The sequence below is a fragment of the Halichoeres trimaculatus genome, unplaced genomic scaffold (genome assembly GCF_033239565.1).
Source record: "Halichoeres trimaculatus isolate MK-OKI-2021-1 unplaced genomic scaffold, fHalTri1.1 fHalTri1_scaffold_14, whole genome shotgun sequence".
Classification (NCBI taxonomy): Eukaryota; Metazoa; Chordata; class Actinopteri; order Labriformes; family Labridae; genus Halichoeres; species Halichoeres trimaculatus.
The window spans coordinates 30,594,041-30,614,106 of NW_027437192.1; the positions used below are offsets into that span (position 1 = coordinate 30,594,041).

General features: G+C 41.0%; 1 protein-coding gene across 2 annotated transcripts in view; it reads right to left on the bottom strand.

The window, feature by feature from the left end:
- trappc9 (trafficking protein particle complex subunit 9) overlaps nt 1–20,066 on the bottom strand; it is a 354,132-nt gene that overhangs the window by 207,771 nt on the left and 126,295 nt on the right. For both annotated transcript variants that reach the window (XM_074687443.1, XM_074687442.1), the window contains one exon: nt 11,818–11,936. In XM_074687443.1, the coding sequence (XP_074543544.1) occupies nt 11,818–11,936 (119 nt within the window). The remainder of the gene's footprint in view (nt 1–11,817; nt 11,937–20,066) is intronic.

The window sequence follows — 20,066 nt, forward strand, 5'->3', positions numbered from 1 at the left end:
GAATGAACATAGAGAGTTGGCATAACAACGTTAATACAACGGAGGCAATGAAGGTGGAAATGTGTGTATCATGCCACGACTTCTGGCACAAGCAAACTTGTGCATATCTCATCGCTCAAAAATGTTGAAAATAAATACATAAAATTCTTGCTGTTTTTTTCCACCAGCCTGCCAAAGTTTCAGCCAAAGAACACCAAAACTTAATACACCCAAGGCGGTTTGGAATCATCTCTGTTCAAGTTGTTGTTGTTGTTATTATGATAAGTTATCTAGAAAAAGTAAAACTTTCACTGCTTTTTATTCAGGCCTTTCAACAAGAATATTAAAGTGCAGCAGATCCACATCTGGATAAGATCTGACCTGATTTGAATTTTGTGAGGGACCCGCTGATTTCACCATCAAGCCTTACTTAAACCAGCATGGATGACATCTGTCAAGCCAAGGAGGGCTGAGTGGATGTTCAGGACAGCACATGGTGCTTGGCATTATGGTGACTTATGGGTAATCATAAGGGTGGGATTAACACATCTCTTCCTCTTTTCTTACTATGAGCTCCTCACTCAAGTCGCCCCTCAAATTAATCTTTAGCAGATGGAGTCTGGGGTCCAAATCCACATCAAACTAAAAACTGCATCTGCTGTGGTTTCAGTCGAGTGCACAGATACCACAGTGCTGGAACAAAGTTTTTGGACAACCTTAAAATTCTACACAGTCTCAAATATCATGAAATGTTTGTGGGAAAATCTATTTGTGTGTGTGTTTGAACAGGTGGCTTCCTAGATGAACAAATAGCAATGATGTTTTTTTTGTTTACAAGAAAAAAATATTAAAACTAAATTACTGGCATTTTCAATGTGTCAGTTCCCAACATTGCTGGTATGAAATTTAAAAAAATGGATGTGTTCAAAACTAAAAAAAAGTGAATCATTACATCATCAAATTGATATTTAGTCTCCTGCAGGAGTCTGATTTAGATCTGATTTAGTCTGCGTGCAGTAAAGCTCTGGTGTGTTACCCACTAGCCGTTTACACCTCAAGGGCACATCTTATCCCATTCTTCTTGAATTACTGTTTTAATTCTTCTTTGCTCCAAGTGGAGGAGTTCAAATATTTGGAGGTCTTGTTCAAATGAGGGGAAAATGGAGCAAGAGATTGACAAACGGAACATAGCAGCGTCGGCAGTGATGCAGACGCTATACCGGTCCGTTGTGGTGAAGAGAGAGTTGAGCCAGAAAGCAAGGCTCTCGATTTACTGGTTAACCTACGACTCTCACTTATGGCCACCAGCTGTGGGTAGAGACCAATACAAGACGGCAGATACAAGTGGCTGAGATTATCTTTCTCAGCCTTGGGTTTGGGGCATGGACATCCGGGTGAGGCTTGGAGTAGAGCCACAGCTTTTCAGCACTGAGGGGAGCCAGATGAGGTGGTTCGAGCATCTGGTGAGGATGCCTCCTGGAAGCCTCCCTAGGACAAGTGTTTCGAGCATGTCCAGCTAGGAAGAGGCCAAAGTAGACTCAGAACACAGTGGAGAGATTATACCTCTCATCTGGCCTGGGAACTCCTTGGTATACTGAGAAAGGAGCTTGTGGAAGTGGCCGGGGACAGGGGTCATTGGTCTTCACTGATGGCACTACTGCCCCTGCGACCCAGGCTGGATAAGCGGTGGAAGATGGCATAACCTGACATGACAATTCTTCTTTGATTTGTGCTTGAAACAGACCTTTTGACAATCCACAACGGGTTTTCCATCACATGCACAAGGGGGCATGTGGGTTTGGAGAATGGGACAATACTTGTCAGGGTTCTATGTGCCACCACAGACAGTGGAACGAGCAACAGCAGGAGGAGGATTAAGCTGGAAACTACAGACTCAGCTGACCACAGAATCTTCTCTCAGTTCTTGATTGCTTGGGCCCAACAACACCAGGCTAACCTGTCTATCATTGATCAGGAGCTTCTTGACAGCCTTGTAAAAGACCTAAAGCCATGATCCCAAGTGGGCCAAGTACAGAGCAGGTTAAACACTGGACACCAGTTTGGTTTGACCACCCTTTACTGAAGCTCCTGTGATGTCATTTGGTGGTTTTCTCTACACATGTGGATCAGAACTCTTGTTGAAGAACCTTTGGATGCCCAGATCTCGGCTTGTCTTCCAAGCAGTTGGTTGGTCTGTATTTCTGAAGAGTGGATCCAACCAAAGGACTTCATCTGCACTTCTTGGTGCTCTGGTAGCAGCTGTACTCTTCCTGGCTGAGAATCTGTATCTTCAGGCAAGTTTTCTGCTCTAGATTCCTTGTTTAAGCCATTTTTGTGTCTGAAGAACTTTTAAATGTGTCAGCTTTATATAGACACAGCAACAAAGGCATGGCCTTTATGTGTATCTGATAACAAAAAGACCTGATACTCAAAATTTCGAATATATATTTTTATGGAGCCAAGCAATTTAAAGTTTGAATGGCTTTTTTTGTTCAGTATTTCGGCTGTTACAGTACTAAAGAAAATTGTGCTTGAGGACCGAAGAGTGATTCTTGATGCAGTATTTCACAAATGCATGGGCGGTCCAAAACATCCTATCCACCAGAGTAAAATCACAGCAAAATTTTGCAAAGGGTACCAAGACACAGCACACTATGCTGACAAAAAAACTACAACAGAGCTTAAAGAAGGGTTGGCCTTTAACACTGGATGTGTCTGTGCTGACACATCGCACTTTGAGGGACCGTTATTCCTGAACGGTTTACGCAGTCAGAAAAATTCCGACAGTTTGTGAAAGCTGAGTCTGTGCTCTTTCAGTCAATTTCTGGTTTTTGCAGTTTTGTCAGGCATTTAAGGGAGCTCACGAATACACACAAGAGTGAGGAGAAGATAGATGAGATAACAGAGTATTGTGCTGTGTTTGTACTGTATATGCTTAAGTGTGTGTCCCGCAGCGTGTAAAATAGCTCCTGTGTTTATTGTGTGATGTTACAACAGTGAACCAAGTCTTCTTTTTACTGTGGTAGCATGGTTAGAGGCTTCTATTGTGTGACATTCATTGTAAATCAATGCACCATGGTTATTTGTACTGTACAGTGGGCGTAACCAGCTGAATCACTATCTCCTTAAGTTTCACTTTCAGTTTGTCCGCTTGCATGAAAGGAGAGACAGAGCTGTGTGGATTCTGGAGAAAATCATATTCTGTCTTTATGTTTTTCTTCATTTTAAACTGTTTTACTCTTGTATAACATGCAGTACATTGGAAATAACTCCAGATATTGAAAGTTCAAAGTACTGCAGAGAAATGGGCCAAAGCATTTATTCACAGGACATTTTTTGACTGTTTTATAGTCAAAATAAGCAGAAAGGTCCAGACAGGCTTTTGAGGCTCAGGTGTTTAAGGATTAACTTGGAGGGTTCAACTGGACAAAGCTTCAGTCATGAGGTGAAAAAAAGAAAAATTGATCCTAAGACCCAAGTCAAGCCCCTTAACACTGCTCAAGAAAAAAGCACTGAATATGTGTTGTTGGTCGACAAAACCAACAAAATTGGATCCATCATGCCAGATGGCACACACGTTCCAGGCTGCAGGTATTTGCAGGGGAGAGTAGGTGGATTGAAAAAACAGGTGCAGAGATTTAATGAGGAAAGGTCAGGGAGATAAAAGCGTTGACTCCTCTTGTGTTGATTACAGATCAGACACGGCTGATTGTACCAACACATCCCAACACAGGATTCAACAGATTCTGTATTCACAAATCACATTTACAAATTTGGAAAACAAAAAATTAAAGAAGCATTTCACCAGAGACACAGTGATGGTTATAGATTTAAATGCTCAAAGCAGCCAAATGCAAACTCACTTGGCCACATAAGATTTAGAAATGCAGGGAACACCCCGCTGACTGCCCGCCAATTTGGCTAGAAGGTTTTCAATTTCCTGTGCATCTGCCCATCCACCCTCCCAGCCAAAAACTGTTAATAGCAACTAATATAAATTCTCCCTCATTCCATCTTGCACACACTGACAAATAAAGAAAAATAAAACACAAAAAGGACGCCTATTTGAAAAATATCCCCTCAATATGCTGATACATCGCTCAAAGAGAAGGCAATGAGGGAGTCTGAAAGCACCCTGTCAGGATGACCTGAATCTAATCAGGAAATCAGCTTGTTAGAAAACTTGCTGAGGGTAAATAAAGATTCAGAGGTTAGATGTGAGGTTACAACCTGTAAATGGGAACGTGGCCTCCTGGTCAGAAAATGGAAAAGAGTGTTTTTAATCATAAAAATTCAGAGCAGACAGCAGAGGAGAAGTTCAGATTTGATGATTTAAACTACAGCTTACATTTTCTAATGACTTAGCCTTTAGTAACCCCTCACTCCTCTCAGCTTCTAGAGCTGTCCACTAAACAAGGGTGTGCCATTAAAATGTGTCTTCTAAATCACAATTCAGTAATATTTATGTAGATTCCCCTGTGCTGATATAAATAATTGAAATGTACAGGTACATCTCAATAAATCAGCACAGTGGAAAAGTTAATTTATTTTATTACTTCGATTCAGAAAGCAAAACTCATACATATAAAATATTTCAAGCATGTGCTGATGTGTTACTGAAGCTCAGGTTGCTTTGATATCACTCTCAGCTCGTCTGTGTCACTGGGTCTGGAGTCTCTCGCCGTCCTCTTGACTACACCTCATAGATTCACTCTAGGGGTTCAGGTCCAAGCTCACAGTAACATCATGGTCATTTAATCAGCTTTTGGCTCTTTTGGCGCTGTGGGTAGGAGCCAAGTCCTGCTGGGAAATGAAATCATCATCTCTATAAAGCTTGTCAGCAGAAGGAAGCATGAAGTGCTCTAAAGTTTCCTCATATTCGTCTGAGTTGACTCTGGACTTCAGAAACCACAGTGGACCAACAGCAGCAGATGATATGGCCCCCAAACCACAACTAGCAGCGTGTCCATCACATCTTTCTCCGAAGTAAAAGCAATATCTCTGAAGTTTCAATAAGGAAAATGTACATTTCTGGTGTTTTCATTGTGACTGAAATTTTGCACAAATTGAGTAAAATAAAACCTAACATCCATCCGTCCGGACACTGCACTCATGATGAGGCTAATTCATGAACATGGAGTGGGTAAAAGAAGTACTGAATGCGTCAACTTTTTTCTCATCACATTTATTTCCAAAGCTGCAATTCAAGCTGAATTTCTACCAGACATTGGTATTAACTCAAATAATTCACACATGAAAAGAAATCAGTTCAGGTCTATAAATAATGATTATGTGGAATTAAGTACGATAACACAGGGAAAAAGTATTGAACACACCATAGAAATGGAATGGCAATGAATGGAGCCATGTATGGGGAAATTCTTGATATGAATCAGCTGCCATCCACCAGGACGATGAAGATGAGACGTAGCTGGACCTTCCAGCAGGACAACGATCCAAAGCACACGGTAAAGTTGACTCTCAGATGGTTACAAAAAAGAAAATCAATCTGTTAGAATGGCCTAGTCAATCACCTGACTTAAATCCAATTGAACAATGGATTGGCTTCTCCACTAAGTATTAGATGAGTCTCAGTTCGTGTGTTCAATACTTTTTTTCCTGTGTTATCGTACTTAATTCCACATAATCATTATTTATGGACCTGAACGTTGTGATTTCTTTCCATATGTGGATTATTTGAGTTGATACCAATGTCTGGTAGAAATTTTGTTTGAATTGCATCTTTGGAAATAAATGTGATGAGAAAAAAGTTGACGCGTTCAATACTTGTTTCCCCGACTGTAAGTGTTATCTACTGGTCAAACTGTCGGCCACGGTCACACAAACTTAAAACAGGCAGTTCACTTCAAGCTGCTTGCATTCTGAGCCTCTCCACTCTCCCTCCAGACTCTGGGTCCTTGATTCACAAATGCAATGTAAAACTCATCTGAAAAGAGGTCTCTGAACTACTGAGCATTCGACCGGTTCTTCTCCTTAGACCTCAGACTCTTCTGACCTGGTCTCTGGTTCAGGAGGGGTTTGACTCCAGGAATGAGACAGTTGTAAATAAATTCTTCATCTGTCTGTGCGTTGTGGCTCTTGATGCTCTAAGGGGCCGTTGACACAACAATGGTTTTAGGGTGAAAGGCAAAAGTTTTGTTACATTTCAGCCTTGTGTTGACATGGAAACTGTTTCAGCAAACCTAAAACCCAAACTTCTACCGAATCTGCTGACCGTCTTAAGCGTTTTTAGATGAAACGTTGTCGTGTAAATGTGGCCTAACTCCAGACTCAGTCCACTCCTTGTGAAGTTCTTGAACAGGTTTTTCTCCTCTCTAGGCTTGTACCTCACTTTTTCCTTCCACTTAAGGGGGCTTCAGACCGCCGCATGGCAACGCGCCGCCTCCAGTCATTTTAATAAGGGATGGGTGGCAGACGGCAAGCAGTTTTGGCTGCAGCGGTAGGACCCAGAAGCGGTTGCCGCCAACGTAAACACGCACAGATTTCCCCTGCCGCCCGGAGTCCAGCGTGTTGAACTTTTTGGCGGCAGCCGCCTGGGAATCACATCGAAGGAAGAAGAAAACCCGGAAATAGCAGGCTTCGCGGGGCAAAAAAGAGCAATAGAGCAGCTAATACTACTGGTATCTGAATATCAAGAGCTCTACAATAATAATAAAATCTTTCATATGCACATCATACAGTAAACAGAAACTATAAAGTACTACTCGGGGGTAGTGTTTTTGAGGAGGGAGTGTTGTGAAGGACTTTTGGGCGGGCTCTGCTGTGATGTTCGCCGAATCACCTCTACGTCACTGCCGCCTGTTACCCCAGGCTCATGCCGCGGCGGCAGGAGCCACTTTGAAAAACGCTCTGCATTTTAGGGGTCTCCGCAGGCAGAGAAGCTGTTTTTGGGGCAGTTACCACACGGCGGTGTGAAGGGCGCTTTAATGTTCTGGTGGCCTGCTTGCATTCAGCACTCTGTGAACAGCCAGCTTCTTCACCAGTTCCCTTTAATCTTACTCTCCTTGTGGAGGAGGTCAGTGACTGTCTTCTGGATACCTGCCCGTCAGCAGCCTTCCTAATGACTTCCACCGTATTATGATAAATTAACATATACCTGTTTGTTTCTTATCAATTAATTTTCTTGTTGAAAAAAGCACAATTGACATTATAATGCATGTTTTCAGAGTTTTTTCAGCTGTTTTCCTGTCCACCCCTCTGAAGTTTTCAGGGTGCAGTTGGTTGGAGCCAAACTGCAGAAACAATACAGTCCATGACAACAGTGAGTCATGCTGCAGGAAACCCAGGATAAATATACCATAGTTCCAAAGCAAATCAGACACGCAGACACATTGTGCTGAGCACACAGTGAGGTGTATAATCCTTAAATATGTAGCTCATGTTCTCACCACCTGCTTCCTTCACACAGACTTCTAACAGGACTAGAGTCCTCCTGTAATTGGCTTTACTCTGACTCTGCCTCCAGCACCACCTTCTGTTCTTTAACTCAGAGCCTTCGGTCAAACCGCGCCTCAATTAAGCCTTACCATGAATGTAAATGCCTGGTTTGCCTTTGACAGTGTCTGGATTCATGTTTCACTAGAGTGCACAGGTACCAGATATCTAACAGGTTACATAATGAAGCCAAACAGAAATGATTTGTGCATTTTGTCTGCAGTGTTATGTAGCATTTTTAGGTTTGTAGTCGGAGCAGAAGTTATATAAACTCCTATTTTGTTCACACACACACACAGACAAAACTCTGCACAAGTGCTGGAGCTGAGTAGTTTACCTGTCTTCTAAATATTCCCAGTATGCACAATACACATAGGTAAAATGACTGTTGTCCGTTTATGAGAATACTTAATTATCATACCTTATAATAAAACAACCAATAAAAGGTGCTTATATTTTAGTTTGAGGATGTGTAATCTACAGATATAGAGAAGGAAAATACAATGGAAAAACTGAGTTGTATGTATTCTCAGAGGAGGACAAATATCTCCAGAAAGACAAAGTTATAAAGAGGATGTGTTGGAAAAAATAGAAGGAAACAGTTGCCACAATTTAACAAAACAGGTTGTGTATTATGATATGGCTCTGTTCTGTAAACTCCCTGCCTTTCCACATGCCTATGTGGAACACCAAAGCCCAGGAGAGAGCACACCTTCCTTCTGTCATGGCAGGGAGAGCAGCAGCAAAGACGGTACAGAGCAGAGCAAACATCAGTGAGGACACATATGACTACAGGGTTGCAAAGGGGTGGGGAAAAAATAAAAAATGAACACGTTCGAAACAACATGATGAAATAAAATTTAACTGTGTTTTATAAACCATGTGTAAACAATTCCATGCACATCTGCTTATCATAATTCACAGTAAAAAACCTAGACACCCTGAAGACACCTTGCCAAAAAACAGACTTTAACAATCTTTTTAAAAAACGTATTTCAAGCCTGGTTCAAAAAGCCATGATTTGTTTTCTAACCCTGCGGTTTAGAAGTTATTAGGATTGTTTGATCATCCAATCAGAGACACAGCTCAGGTCACGTGACTGACAGGCACGCTGTAGTTGTGTGGCTGCGGATTAGCCTCATTTCACGGTATCAGGAACAGACGGGTGTCGTCACAGCCACTACATCCATGTTTTATACTGTCTATTGGTTTCACTGTTAGTAATGGACACATTTAAGTTGAACTAACAAATGCTGATTAAAACATGGATAACTTTTAGAAGCTGGTAAATATTTATTCCAGTATCATGACAGTTAGGTTCAGTTCAGTAAAATTCCAGATAATTCCTTGAAAATTCATTTATAATGTCATTTAAATATATAGTATGAGACCTGTTTGCATGCATGTCTGCTTGTACCAAACTAACATGTGCAATATCAGTTTATGTATATAATCAGGTAAATGCAATTAATAAAAATTACCCAGTATTTCCTGTTAATTTCTGAAAATTCCCATTGAAAGTTTTCAACCTTGGAAATTCTAGGGACTCTGTATGTATGACACTGATGAAATCGGACACAGCATGAAAGTAGGAGGCAAGGTGGAGTCTTACAGAGGAAGCAGGCAGATAAAAGTGGTTTCATTTGGACAACCATTTTTCCCTGCTGGTGGGTGTGTAAAAATAAATGTTCATATTTGACGTTTTATGAAAACGGTAAAAGATAACAATGCATTATCACCAGCTCAGGCTAGTCTGGTGATTTCAGCTGGATGATGTGTAATAAGGGGCCTGACTGTGTCGGCAACTAGGCTAACAAACTTATATGAACCTTAAAATTATAGATGGAGACATTTAGACTTCCTTTCTTCACCAGCACTGAAGTGAATCTGAAATTATTTGTCTTTAACACATGTAGAAAAGGCTGTTCTGAATTGCACTACAGGACATGAGGATCCTGAGCAAAATTTAATGATTGTCATAGTTTTGTGAGCTTTTCAATCTGGTTTCCTTTACTTTTGGTCCTTTTACAAGCCACCCAGTCACTTCAGATGTTTACTGTTGTAGGCCGAGGTTTTAATCCAATTTCAGTTTCCATTTCGTTAAAGGCTTCTCACAATCATGAAAACGAGTTAATTTCGATAAATGCATGCTGCCGTGTTGTGCTGGCTGTGTCTTGTGTGGGGATTGGAGCACATTCTCCTCCCTTCCCTCTCAGCAGAGCATGAGCTCTGTCCCTCCCCAAAAATGACTCATGATACAACTCGTACTGAGAGTGAGGAGAGGCAGCCAAAGCCAGAGGGATACTGGGTATCTGGCAAACGTGGCACTTACCCGGTGGAATGACATTCACAGGTGCGCATAGGATAATATGACTGTAGCTCTTTGAAAACGTGGCCACTACATTTAGCATGGGTTGTTTCTAAAAGGCCTGCAAAGATATGTAAAACTTGGAGGAAAACGATTTATAACATGTGTTTTCTTTCTTTTCTTTTTGCATTCATCTACTTTTATTTATTTTATTTTTTTTTCAATGTTGTGGTTGTGAAAGAGTAAAAGGAGTGCAGAAGCCATCCACTGCTGCCCTTTGTTGGTGTCAGAGTATGTTCAAGTTTAATATCATTGATTATTTTAAATCGTAAACACGCTGTGAGGAGGATCTGTTTTAATTGCACTACCTCGCCACCTTCTGGCTCAGAGTCTCACACACACTGTGGTAAATTACTTTAATTGAGGTGTGTGTTTGTTTTGGAGTTAAATGGAGATCAAAACAAAACACATTTCCGGTCAACTTTTTACTGGATACAACGCACCAAATAAGGTATTTATCAGTACAGTTACATAGTGATACAGTTTGAAACGTGACATAGCAGCTGGCTATATGTAGCGCTATCGGCAGCCTGGTGCTCCCACTTATTTGTAGGCTAATGTAACAACAAGTAAACACTGTCAGTTTGTATATACTTAAGTAGCTGTCTAATTTTAGCTCAACTGGCAGCCTGGCGCTCGAACACATGTCTGTAATGTGTAACATTAGCAAATCCTGCCAGTCATCTACCAATCAGAGCTAACGTAACCTCACTCTTCATTGTATTAAAAGACTTTCAAGTTTGAACAGACCACTGCAGAATAACTGCTGACTGTGGGTTGGAATCAACATTAGCACAAACAGATTAGCTCCTGTGTTAGCCTTTAGCTCGTGCTCTATCTCTCTCGTGTTTATGTTTCTTCTGCTCTTCTGTCCTTTTTCTGTCTGACAGTTAGGCTCCAGTGTCCACCATCACTACAAAATTAATCACAGAAATCATTTTCAGCAGAGAAAAACACAGATTTCTCTTCTCACTACTAAACTTCATCAGCCGGCGTGGTGTTGTCATAGAGACTTAGACGTGCTGTAAATCAATCTGGTCCTAGAAGACCCGATTAAAGTGTGGATTAGGATCAGGCATATATATCGAGAAGGGAGACTTTTTCAAGACTTTCTGAGAACAAATGGCATGATTGATTTTATAAATTCATCAAATAAATGTCTATTCTTTATAAAAATCCATTTTTGTCCAAAGTTTTCAGTGACTAAGCTTTTGACAAAAAAAAAAAAAACCTGAACACCCTGAGGTGTTCTTTTTACTATTAGTCATCAGCCTGTTGAACCTTTGGAAGGTTTGAAAAGTTTACTTTCTTTTTCAGCACATCCGGACATTAGAAATTAATGAGGTTTTCCCCCTCTGGTGATTCACAGAGGATGGAAGGTGTCCGTATGTTTTGCAGACGAAATAGTGAAGCCACCACACATGCAGGTGGTGTGTCCGCTGTGCTACAGATAACCCCCCCAGCAGGCAGTGTCCCAATTCCAGCCCTCCTTCACCTCTTCTCTGCTGATCAGCTCAATCTCAGCTCTCCTGTCTCCTCCTGGCCTCTGAAGCTTCCCTATTACACTATTCTCCTCCCCTCCTTCTTTGCAGTTTCCCACAAAGAGCCTGCAAACAGTTTCCACTCAGTTATAAGTCTGTGTTAGTGCTCTGGGTCCTGATTGAAAGAGCAGAGCACATCTACAGCCAAGGCGAGACACCTGCCAAATAACCCCAGTGTTTATTCACACGTCCACCAAAAGTAGAAGTTTGGTGGAAAAATGAACCAGATTTTCTGCTTGGCTCCTGCAGCACAGGCTGTAAACAGTGAGGGGAGTGAGCAGGAGAGAGTTCAATTTCCAAACCGCAGATTTTCATTATAAATTCTGAGAAAGGTGCAGTGAGACTGCAGCAGAGAGAAAATGTAATTTTATCAAACTAAACAAAGAAAACCACCATGTCATGTGAATCCAGGGCAGGAATAAAAAGGCGTTTTGTGTTATTTACACACACATTACAGAGGTTAGTGTTATTTACCTTAACGTGGCTGTACTCAGCTTTGCCCGACTCGCTGCTAACAGCCTTGGTCTCGGCCCTGGGTTTCAGGACTTGGCGCAGAGGGCTGGAGATCGGCAGGCCCGTCACACTGATCCCATCTGAAGAGACACCATGGAGATGAAGAAAAAAAAAAAGAAAGAACAAGAGATGAGGAATGAGCAGAGAAACAGTGCTATCATTAAACTGCAGTTAAAAGAGCAAACAGTCTCACATCACGGGCTATTAACAACCTGTGATGTATGACAGTGTTGTACATGAGCTGTTTTGTGATGAATTATTTTAATTACTTTTTTAATAAACTTACTTTCCCTCATCTATCTCTTGTTTAGTTCATGATTCCCTACATTTCCCAGGAGCCCAATGTTCCTCACAGTTACTGGAGGAGACGAGAAAACAGGCTGTGACTCGCTGTTTTTGGTTCTTAGGAAGGAGTGGATCCACATTAATGTGTTTAGTGTATCAAAAAGATGATTGGCCAGCTAACTAGGAAATTAGCAAGTAGTTATATTTATTTAACCTGAAATTTGCCAGGTCATTCCTATGGGTACCAGTGATCTATTTTTCAAGAGAGACCTTGGCCAAGTCTGGCAGCAACACAAAGTGTCAACAACAAAACAATGAGGCTCATACTGAATTCAGAACATTTGATACAGAAATCCTGGATTCAGACTTTTCACTGAATATCTAAAAGTTTTAAAAACACTCAGGCTAACTAAACTCTGCAATTTGAAATCAGACTGTGGATTGTTCAGGAAAAAATGGGCAAAGTACCTGAAAGGCTTCAACTCAATTCAGACATTATAAACAAGAATTTTCACCATGTCCATTTAACAAGGGTTGCAAAGCCATCCTTCAACAGTGATATTAGGGTAATTACGGTGGTCCTTAGGAATCCATGTGCAATGACGTTCCACTGGAAATAACTGATATAAGCTGTTCTCATTACTGTAACTTTTGAACTATTTGGACAAGAGAAAAAAATCAAACAGTTCCAAGAAAAAGAGAAGAAGAGCTTTTAAGGACAAAATACATAAAAAACTCCAGGGGGTCTTCATGAAACTTGGGTCATAGAGGGTTAATAGATGAAGATATACCAGTGACTGAGCAGTGCATAATGAAAACAGTCCAGTTGACTTTGGAATAGCTCGTTGGTCACATAGACGAGCTGTCATCAAGTATTTATAAGTCATCATCACCTCAATTTGTCTAATATCTTTTGAAAAATGTGTCTGAAACCATGTTCTCCACTGCTCTCTAAGCTGTAAAGAATAAAAGTTACGTTTTATCTGCACTGAGATCAAGCTGCAGCGGACAGGGTCATGAAAAGGCTTGAGCAGGTGAGCAGGCTCGCTCTGGTCAGAGTTCAATTTATCAAAGTCATTTATTTGTGCTCCTCTGATCTTCTCTTTCTGTTAAAGGAACACTTGAGATGTACTTACTGAGTTGACTGCATGAGAAAAAGTTGCCACTGCTAGTCACCACTAGACTAACTAGTTGGTAGAATGAGTTTGTAATGTTTTGTTGTTTTTGACAATTCATTTGTAGAGTGGTATCACAGCTGGCTGCAGCTGTTGTTCATGCTGATGAGGACTACTGTCCAGTTGTTAAAAAAAAAAAAAGGTGACAGGTGGCATTGTGCAGCGCGGCACAGCACTGCTGTGTTCTGATTAAAAACAGGTAGAAAGTTGTATGAAAGCTGCGTCGTCTTAGCTCGACCAGAGTGATGCATAACAAACACAGGTAGGTGGAGGTTAACCTGCAGTGATGCCCTGTGGCTAGTGGTGCAAGCCTGTGTTGTTCCCATGTTAGCCTGTAGGACAAGAACCATTCTCTTTTTTTTATGTTTTTTCATAAAAACACTAGTTGGCTTGTCAGGATTAAATTTCTGTTGAAGCAGCTGGTAACTTTAGAATATCCCAAACAATACTTCCAGAGCCATAGTTCAGTTATTTAGGTTAGTTTAAAATATAATTCTGAACCTGTACTTTGTGTATTTTTGGTAACTGTATAAAACAAACTAATCCTAACCCTACCTTTCCTTTAAGTTTAACAAATGATTTTTCGTGGAACGTGCAGCAGTTGTAGCTTTGTTATTGACAGTTTAAGACAAAGATTACATCTCTGGTCTTTTGCATTGCAACTGAGTTGCCCTGCCCACAGTTCTGTCATGGCTTTTAACCCCAAGAGAGAACGCCATGAAGTAATGTGAGCAAACAGGTATTCATCCAACTACTGTGGATCAGTGATGCTCGAGGGGCAACATCCAGTTAGTAAAAATGAAGCCTATGTGGAAGTGCTAAAAGTTGCTGTTCATGAAGAATCTGCTTGAGGCTGGCTGCAGAAATACCAGAAGTCACGTACACACCCAGCCATAAAAACACTTTTACGGCATAAAAAAACATAGTTTTTAGCCTGGTGCAAAAAATAGCTTGGGTCTCAAACGCTGATTTAACTATCAGCATACACTGTACGGTGAGTGAATTTTTTCCTAACTTGGCGGTTTAGAAGTCGTTAGGATCGTTTGATTGTCCAATTAGAGACACAGCTAAGGTCACGTGACTGCCTTGACCGCCCTGGAGCTGCTCGAAAGGAAACAGCCAACGTCATAGTAAATGTGGCTGTGTTCGTGGATTGACTGCATTTCATGGTTTCAGGAACAGACCGGTGACGTCACGGAAGCTATGTCCATGTTTTATACAGTCTGTAGCGATGCCCCTTAAATTTCCTGTGATTTGGTCCCACCTAGGGATGGGTACCAAATAAGGTACCTTTATAGGTACCAACCGAATTCTGTCAAAAGTACTGGGTACCTATACATGTAAAATCGAAAGGTACCACGTTTAGGTACCTAAACACATCCTTGTGACAGTGAGGTACTGTAAGAGTAGGTAACTGGACATAAACACAGCATTGCAAGGTTATATACTGAAGAATAAACACATTCAACTAAAGAAATTTGAGATCTTATTACTATTTGGTTTTATTAAATTGATACTTTTTAACCCCATGAACACAAAAAAATACTGAAAATTGGAACCATTGAGAACCAATACCGTTTGCAAGGTACCAGGTTTCTGTACCGTATCATTCAATTGTGAAAGGTACCCATCCCTAGTCCTACCATTGGTGAATTCTTATACGTCTCAGTTTAGATACAGAGCCATAAACTGCACACTTTGAAAGATCCTAAACCCTCTTATTTTAAGTCCACCATAACAAAATCACAACCACCCATAAAGACTTATCAAAACTGTGAGTGACACTTGCTTACTACTGAATATACTAAGTTCCAATTAAAAGATCATATTTCGTTTATGTCAGGGAAAACAAAAGAAACCTTCTGCAAGGAGTTCCTCCAAATATAAGCTAACAAACAATATCTCAGAGAATCTGAGAGGAGCTGGGTGACAAGAAACTATAAATATTTTTTTTCTTTTGAGAGTCCAGTCTCTCCTTTTCTGTCCCACCTGACATATTCTACAAGCCCACGAAAAAAACTACAAAAGAACACCAGCTATCAATCATCGTAAACTTTCCAGAAAAGAATGAGAGCCCAATCATATCTTCAAATCACCACAACAATAGGATGTAAGAAACATTTCTACCAGATATACTGATTTTTTAAAGTTTGACCACAGCCCATCTGGAATGACTGGGGAGATAGATTTTTTTTTTTTTTTTTATCAATACTGCAGCCAGCCACCAGGGGAGCAGTTTTTGGCAAACTCACTTTGATCAAAACAAAGTTCTGTCGTGAGCAGAGCTGAGCCACTGAGTGAGAGATGACAAACTCAAGAGACAAAGTCGGGCGTCGGCTCTTCTGATTCACTACAAAGCGTTGAATCTTTTGATCACGACACATCACTGGTGTTGATCAAAAACATGTTACGAGCTGTATTCTTTAATTAGTCTGACTTGCACTGGATTTCTCTGAGCCTCACAAAAGAGACTCAAAGGGAATATTATTATATGATAAATCATTTTGTATCCACCCAGTAATCTCCCCTGAAAGTGAACATCTTGGAAAGTGAATAGGAGAGGAATCTAAAGAAAGTACTCCGATAAAAGGTTTCTCCAAAAAGATGGGACGAATAAATGCACCTTTTGTTTTTTGTTTCTTTCAATCATGACCTTGTATTAATGTGGACAGAGGAGCAGCTGCACAATCTGCAGCTACGAGAGCCACGACCACAGGGGCTTCTGCTTTCAACCCACTCAAAGAATACTCAAGAAATGACGCCCAGAGCCCACGCTCTGACGTCAAAGGACTCATATCGCTCTCTGACGTCGGTGGAACGCAAAGCCCTGCAATTTTTTCCTTCCAAGAGAGGGGAAATTACAAGCCTCTGCAGCAGCTCCAGCAATTGGGCTCACATCAGATAGATAGTCATATTGGCACACAGACTTTCAAGCTCTGTTACCACATGCACGACTGGTAAAATTGAACCGGAGAAGAAAGAGAATTTCTGTGAGAAAGAAAAGGTCGCTCAGCACGCTGGTGTGTGGAGAATTAATTATACTGATTAAACTGGCTAAATGCAGATTATGCTAATTTTGCCACAACAAGAGGTAAACAAGGAGGAGCGACTGAGTTTGGGTTTAAAGCTGACAGCTTTCAAAGCATATTGGTACAAGAAAAGATCAACTTTGAAGGTGAAATTCGAAACAAATGTCCCAAATACAAGAAAACAGAGAAACACTGGAGTGCAACCTATCCCCTTATATAAGATCTTTTTCGATTTCTAGGATGCTGCAGCCAGGAACAAAGCCACCTACACTCACACACTTATTTTAGACAAAACAGTTTGGGGGACTCCCTGAGAAAAAGCTCAGCAGGTACCATCCATGACTAAATGCATACCTGGGCTTTTTCTGTGTGCATTCCCACTTTAAAGAGAAACACGAAACATGACAAAGGCCTTCTGTCTGACGATGGAGCAGCTTCACATCCAGGAATGAGAAAGAGGAACGGATGGATTCACAGAACATCTGTATCGACCAGTTTCTGCTCTGCTGACAGTCACTGGCCCGTCATTTAATGTGCCATGCACTGATGTCAGCAGCCAGTTTGTGTCTTATTGATCACATCAGTGAAGCTGGCAAGTCAGCAAAATTTAGCATTAGTTCAAAGAAGAGGGTTTCTATTGGTCAGGAGAAGTCAAATCTGGTTTGAAAATGTTGGGAGGAGATGGGAAGATGACACGGTGTGTGCTCATAAAGGGATGGGCATGGTCAGCAAAAAACACTCAAATACTGAGGAAGGCCATGGACTGTAAACCAGGCTCAGGTGATTCAAAGAGGTCCAAAGTGTCCCAAGAATATATCCCCCACACTAATACACCACCAACAGGCCAAAGTGTTGATCCAAGGCAGGATGGATCCATGATTTCATGTTGATGACGCCAAATCCTGAGCCCACCATCTGCATATGGAGCAGAAATCCAGACTCATCAGACCAGGAGACATTTTTCAGTCCTCTATAGCCCTGTTTACACCAAGCAGTCCGGTTTAGATCAGTACAGTTTGGTGGGGGTTGGCTCAGTTAAGCCTGGTCCCTGACACAGTGTACCCCGCTAATGAATCCAAGAAGAAGAACGCGGCAGACATCCAGCAAATTGTCTTCTTTGTGATTAACATTACATAGCTCTTTGTTACAAACAATCAAGCTTTGTTTCAGAGAAGTAGTCTGGCACTACTGCGTAAAGGACCCAAAAAGTGGGACGGCTCGTCTCAGTTACTTGAGAATCTGTCCAAGGATTAGTCAGTGGAAACGCCACAAAATGCGTATCGTGTTGAGATAAACCGAACTGAACCACTTGGTGGAAACAGGGCTTATGATCCAGTTTTGGTGAGCCTGTGTGGTTTGTAGTCTCAGTGTCCGGTTCTTAGCTTTATCAAAAGTAAAGGGATACCTGTTGTACAGAGCAGAGATGCACCAATCCGAACCTGATATTGGGTATTGGTGCAGATCCAGCCCTCCAAAGCTGGATCAGGTATCCGGTATGAACTGGTGGGAAAGAATTAGTCCAAACTTGACACTTAGGCTAAACTATGATTTAGTCTATGAGGTATAAAATTTTGCAATCTAATTGTCATTTCTGTAAATTCTGAAGCTTTAACTAAATTGCTGTTAAACATTTAAACAATGATAGTTTAAATCAATATTAACTTCAGTAATTCCATATCTACTCGTTTTGTCTTTTACTCAAAACATTACCAGTCTTATCCCACAGTTGAGCATGCAGGTTATTATTTAACACTGGTATCGGGTCAGGATTGCTATCAGTCAATACCCAAAGCCCAGGTATCGGTATCAGGACCAGAAAATTTTATTCAGTGTATCTCTAGTACAGAGACCTTGAAACTGTAATCCATGCTTTTATTAATACGAGACTGGATCAGACTGGACAACTCACTTCTGAACCACCTGCAATCGGTTCAAAATGCCTCACTGTAGGAGGCAAGCCGAACCACAAATCCCCTGTAATCACTCCAAGTTGCTTTTAGGAGATGTTTAAATGTTGTTGTTTGTTTTTAAAGATCTTAATGGCCTAGTCCCTGAGTACCTGACAAAGCCTCATCATCACCATGTCACCGCCAGGACACTGAGATCATCTGGTCAGATGTGACTGGTCACCTCCAAATCCAGGTACGAAACTAATGGTGACAGAGCCTCTGCCCCACAGGTCTGAACAGCCAGCTCTTGCATGTCTGCTCTACAGGATCAATTGAGTTTTTTTTATCTTCACTTTCGACTCTGGTCTTCTGCTGCTGTAGCCCATCTGCCTCAAGGTTGGACGTGTTGTGTGTTCAGAGATGCTCTTTTGCAGACCTCAATTGTAACCAGTGGTTATTTGAGTTACTGTTTCCTTTCTATCATCTCCAACCAGTCTGTCCATTCTCCTCTGACCTCTGGCATCAACAAGACATTTTGGCCCACAGAACTGCTGCTCACTGGATATTTTCTCTTTTTGGGACCATTCTCTGTAAACCCTAGAGATGGTTGTGCCTGTAAATCCCAGAAGATCAACAGTTTCTGAAATGCTCAGACCAACAACCATGACACATGCAACGTCTCTAAAACCACTGTCTTCTACTTTTTGATGCTCAGTTTGAAGTTCAGCAGCTGGTCTTCACCATGTCTACAAGTCTAAATGTGCTGAATGCTGTCATGTGATAGGCTGATCAGATTTTTTTTTTAATTATTATTCAACTTTTATCCAACCAGGTTGGTCCCATTTAGTTTCAAATCTTTTTTCAAGAGTTACCTAATCAAGACAGACAGAAAACACAAAAAGAGACAAAGCACAGTCAACAAAACACAAGATTATGGATAAAAATCATGTTCTCATAATCAATTGTTCAAACAACCAAGCTAAAACACTGACATCTTATATAAAGCTTTGTAACGCCATATTATGTAAAAACAGCCCAATATGTAATAATGTAATAATGTATAAGTTTTGATTTATTACATAATGGGGCAAAGTTTATTATGTATTGCGTTCAAGAATTTTATTACAGAATATGGCAGATTATTATGAAATGCAGCATTTTTACATAATGAGGTGAAAATTTATTACAGTATTACATATTAGGGCATTATCACATAATGTGGCGTCACAGACCTGCCTCCATGTCTTTCATTTTAGATTTAGAAACATTTTAGGCTCATTGAGCTTGAAGTCGTTCTGCAACTGGTTCCAAGATGCTGGTGCAGAGCACCCAAAGGTCTTTTTGCCAATTTCTGTCTGAGTGTTTGGGACAGAGAGCGTAATTAGACAGAGAGTACTGTCCGGTACTTCTCTGCATGATAAAAACACATATCACACACGAATATTGAGGAAGTAGATCAAGAACTGCCTTATGGATAAAGGTGTACCAATGTGTGAGCCTCCAGTTCGCCAAAGCCAGCCATCCAACCCAAGAGTACAACTCACAACGATGAGTCAGAGGTTTACAGTTAGTTATAAACCCCAGGGAGGCGTGGTTGGCAGTATTGACCTTATGGAGACTCTTTGCAGAGGCATGCATGCAAAATAAGGTCTCCATGCTTGAAAACAGGTATGAAGGTTGCAGCAATTAGACACTTTTTACATTAAAAGAAAAACACAACTTGTAAGATTTTTGTGTTAATGAACAGTTGAACATGTGAACCCAAAAAACACGCCTGTGAGTGTGCTTTGGGATCATTTGCTGTGCCACTGGCTCCAGCAGCACCATAGCAG